The sequence below is a fragment of the Bombus impatiens genome, unplaced genomic scaffold (genome assembly GCF_000188095.3).
Source record: "Bombus impatiens unplaced genomic scaffold, BIMP_2.2 scf_0037, whole genome shotgun sequence".
Lineage (NCBI taxonomy): Eukaryota > Metazoa > Arthropoda > Insecta > Hymenoptera > Apidae > Bombus > Bombus impatiens.
In genome coordinates this window covers 1,157,215-1,162,293 of record NT_176456.1, presented here as the reverse complement: position 1 = coordinate 1,162,293, position 5,079 = coordinate 1,157,215, and the positions used below count along the sequence as shown (strand labels likewise).

The 5,079-nt window shown below is 44.0% G+C and overlaps 1 protein-coding gene across 1 annotated transcript in view; it reads right to left on the bottom strand.

The window, feature by feature from the left end:
• Window positions 1-5,079, bottom strand: part of LOC100750181 — a 187,313-nt gene that overhangs the window by 6,719 nt on the left and 175,515 nt on the right. Inside the window, exon 5 of the mRNA XM_033322988.1 lies at window positions 107-185. Coding sequence (XP_033178879.1) covers window positions 107-185 — 79 coding nt within the window. The remainder of the gene's footprint in view (window positions 1-106; window positions 186-5,079) is intronic.

The following is a 5,079-nucleotide window of genomic DNA, read 5'->3' as shown; positions in this document are numbered from 1 at the left end:
CTGTCCCGGAACCTGCGCCGACTGGACGAAGGTCGCCGCCACAATTTCGTCGTAAATCACTGCAAATCGTTGATGTAAAACGGCACGGGTAATTAGATACACTAACCTGCGACGGGGCGCGTTTCTTGCGCGTCAGCGAGCGACGAACAGCCATTCTGCTCCTGGTTCGCGTTCCTCACGATCTTCTGCAACAGACAACGAATAACGCGTGCTTTTATTCCGCGTGCAGAGTCTTAGATAGCCGTTTCTATGTTTCCTTAACGATATTTCTTTTTCAGCAGAAAATCGCTTGAAATTCTCGTCATTTCTGTACGTTTTTACGGCGAGATTGCCTGTAACTGTTTGAAATAATCGAGCTATGAAATATCGGTATTTAACGTTAAGTATTAGGTTGTTTGAAAGGATTCTTTCGTTTTACGAGGAAGTAATAGACGAACAACATTTTTTCTTTTATGTCATTTTATTGAATTACGTACGATGCATTTTGTGCCGATAGAAGGACGTTCCATTGAATAATATAAAACAAAAAATGTTTCCTTACGAAAGAAAAGAAGCTTTCCGGACAACCTGGTATTAAATATGAACGGCAATCTCTGGTTGCGATGCAACTTCGTTAACACGTATCTCTAGCGGAACGGAGACTCGGATACGCTCGCACAGGCAGCCAAGGAAATCTCCCACGTGGACCACGACGGCTATGGTTAATTTGCTGAGGTTGATCGTTGTTTATTGTGGAATCCTTTTAACCGAGACAATGGGGTAAGAAGTTCCATCGGGAGAAGCAGTTGAATCGCCGATGAAAAAAGGAAAAGAGAAGGGAGGACGGAGAGATTTCGTCATTAACGCGACCAAACCCCTAACGACGAGCCTTGTACTTCGTCCAGCCGGGAATCTGCCCTCGGGATCGTTGGAGTTTTAATGCCGCGATGACTCCCTCTGGAATCGATGGCACCGCTCTGTGCCAGTACACGGCTTGGCTCTTGCCTCTTAAACTTCTCCCCGAGAACGTTCATATTTTCATTTGGTGTCATTAACGGATTACGCGTTGTATGTTTTTTTTTTCTTTTTTCTTTTCGCCAGGGCGTAAAAGGGAAATTGCGTTAAAGTGCGCCTTAACGGGGATGCTTTATTAATCGTAAAAAGAAATGAACGACTTTTTGTACCGGGAGGAGGTTGTGAAATGGTCTTCGGGTTAGGTGAGAATCGAGTGGTTTCGAGATATTAAAATTTTATGCGTTTTACCGATGGCAAGAACGGTTTTAAGCAGTGGCAAAGTGCGTCAGAATTTTCTAACAAATGGCCAGTATATATAAGTTTCTGAAATATTTGATATCGATGAAATCGTTGCTCGGCACATACGTTTTTCTAAAATAAACGCTACGCTCCCTTCGATAGAAAGAAAGACGAATGCACGCGATTTCGATTGCAATGAATTGTCAAGCCAACGTTCGAACATCGACGAACCTCTTAACTATACGGCGACAAGAAAATTCCAGCGGCTCGAATGGTAATAACCTCTTGAGCAAACTAGTTCAACACGGTAGCACAGATGCCTGATTCCGATCAATTAACCATATCCGTATAAAATCGAGTCAGGAATTACTTTAATCGCAGGTGGCATTACGCGATCCTAGAGGGAAGAGGCGCGCAATTGAATTAGATGGTGCGCAATCCGTCAGAGATGCAATGAAATCACTTACAAGCGGCGTAAATGTCGCCGTTAAATTACGTTTAATGCCGTGGCGGACACATCACGAAGTGAAGCCAGCCTAGCCGTAATCGATGAATAAGCGAGCTCGGTGGATTCCGTGGAAAACCGGCAAATGTGATTTTAATGTCAAGCGGCTCGCGAGAGCCCCGTATTTTCCACGGGCGTGTCTCTAACGACCCGGCTCGATGGCCCCCGGCTACTTTTACCATTTTGTTACGTTACGTTAGGTTATGCTACGTTCGCTCGTGGTACATCGACGCTACGTTGCGCATCTATTATGAACGCCATGCGACTGCGGGCCACTTCGAGTGGGAATTGTGAAAGTTGCGTGTATTTGAGAGATTTAAAGTGGTTTTAGGCAGTTTCGGAGAAATGCACTGCGATGGAAATGTTCAGCTGAAGGGGATGCGCGTGATGTATGTAGGTATTCTAATAGCTAGTTTGCCAAGTTACTATTAACTAAGGCACGTCGTGATTCTAGAAAGGTATGTGTATGTAATTGCGAAGTAATTGTATTTTCCGATGTCTGGCAGCATCGCTCACATTTAACGTTATTCTTTTGTTCCTATTGCAGTTCCATGTTGGATAGGACCGTAATCGCTCCTCCAGTTTCAGAATTTTTCCAAGTCCGTTGCTAAGACAAATCGTTTTTCATAGGACATCCGCCGACATCGAATATACGAACAACTCGTTTCGGTCTGTCGGTGGTTAATTTCGTCCAAAATACAACGTAGGTGATTTTTTCGAGCGGTGATTTGGCCATCAGCGCGACGATCGCGAGTATGGACCGTGTGGGTCGTGGAGAGCAGGCGGCACAGAGAGAGGAAAACAGCAAGCGCGCGTATCGGTTCCCTCGTTTCATCGAGTTCTCCAATAAGAGTACACCTATAATTTGTAACGTGGCTCGGGTACCGGCCTAATGGAAAAATGCGTTCCGGCCAATTTTACGCGCAGCCGTCAGGCCAGGTTGTTGGCCGGGGCAGCGGGACGAGAAAAAGAAAGAACAAGAGAAATTATACGCGGCAGGGGGAGGGAGAGGGAAGCGAGGGAAACGCGCGACTGTGCGAAAATTGGCCACGAAACGAGTCTGAGATTTAACCCTTCAATGGGTCATCGGTGACCACGTGTAGCTTCTTAAGTTAGAGGATGCGAGAACAGGATGTGAAACCGACCAGATTTTTATGCCAGATTATAGTATTATGACAATGCATTCTTACGCTAGTACAAATGCTATAGCAAATTTATAGTTTATAACTTTACAAAGCTACGTATATACGTAATTTACCATTAATAAGTCTCGACATTCAGTGTCACCGTTAAAAATATCTATTATACGCTCAAAATTGCTACGAGTATATTTTACAAATATACGTTTGCAGTGAATATCTTCTGTATACATTTTCAGATTGATTCGAAATAACAATGCATTCACGACTGTCGTGCTAATTACAACGCTAACGAAATTTCAAAATGTTTCGTATAACACGTACCAGATAAACGTGAAAGCTTGCTATGGCGAGTGTTGAAATACTCTGGCGAGCCACTGTACGTTATATGAAACAAAAAAACAAGAGTTTCGTCCCCGTTTCCAACGCGAATATCCCTTCGTACGAATAAATGTTATTCAATATCCCGCGCGTTCCGCCGACAGATTTTCATTTACGGATCGCGAATCCCGTGTATGGGGATTTAAAACCAAACGCGGGTATCGCTGTATCAGCGTCGGCGGCCGCTCGAAGCGTGTTCCACGGTGTTCATTTCAATTCTCCTCTAATTGAACGCTGTTCAATATTGACGAGTTAAATAATTGTCTTTGGAAAACTGAGCCCGAATAACCGTTAATCATCCCTCTCGTCGACCCGTCGCGTTGCGCACGCGATCCCATAATATGTAATTCGCGTCCTACCGCGAGAAGCGAGGATGAAGGAAAAAAAAAAAAAAAAAAAAAAACGAAAAACCTCAGCTCGTGTACTTGGCATCAGAGACGCACCGCCAGGAATTGTAAATGGAAAAAATTAAATATTGCACTGGTACATGTGAAACGTCGTTTCTCTGAATTTTGAATTTCGCGCGTCACTATTTGTACATTATACGTTCGTGTTATTCTATATTACGAATTATAGTAAGTGTATAGTAAATTATACTATAGTAGTAGATATTTTTATATTTAATCGGAATTTGTAAAATGTTGGATAAAATTTCCGGTAAATATACGGTGTCGCCTAATAGATCAATTTGCTAAAGCTAAATTTCCCATTTTGAATGTGACAATGACATTCTCTTCAGCGCTTGTGGAACATCGAGCACGATGATTGGAACGTATTGCAGGAGAAAATTACAACTTACTTACGTATTACGAGAACTATCGAAACCGATAAAGTGGAAGAGATCGCCCTTGGTATCGCCATTGGCAAAGTGCAGGAACATCGAACGAGTCGAAGGACAGGAAGAGAGCCACGTATCGCAGTCTCTGGCATCATAAGCGGAGTAACAAGCCATGCATTCTCGGACGTAAAGATGTCTCGGCAGTCGGCTCGGTTATATCTTCATTATAAGACCGGCAGAGTTACGTACTGCCGCGGCAGGCTCGTGGTGCTCAAAATTATGTGCCGCCCGCAGTTATCATTGCCTTCAGGGTCAGCCGCACGAATAATTGCCTTCCACCCATATGATACGCTACGTATATGTCTAACCGAGTTGGATCCGCGTGTACACGATTCTTCGTCCCACGATAGTTCTTACAGACCACTCGATTCATTCGCGAGTTAACCTACGCGTATCGAATGGTGGAACAGATTTGTCAGATTTGTCTGGCGATACGACGATACGAAACGAATATTCTTCAAGTATAAATTAATAACATCTTTTTGTACAATTAAGTTTCAAAGCTGATATAATTTCAAACAAATAGACGACAGCGACCATGGAGCATTGCGTACCTATACACAGTCATTCCATGATTATCACAATTTTTGTTTGAATCTATTAGAAGAATCAAAGTCCATTTTGCGGTAAATCCTTCGCCTAATCATTTCACGATTGCGAACGAACGAGAATTTTTTCGATTTCGCCGAGCAAATTCCAACGACGTGGACCATCGTGCATAAAGGAGTCCGCAATCGTGGTGGTTATTCGGTTGGCACGAATCCGCGACATCGTTCGAGGGCACCGAGGCGTGCCAAAGGGTAAAAGGAAGCGGCTACAGACCGGAGAAAGGAAGATCCTTCTTCTTCTTCTTCTTCTTCGTCCTCGTCTTCTTCTTCTGCATCGGGGTGCCTCGAACCGCGTTCGAGAATGCAGATACATAAATTCATGAGCGGAGTAACAACCGGTGACGCCACGCTAGCTTCCGTGCCGCGGCGAGCCGC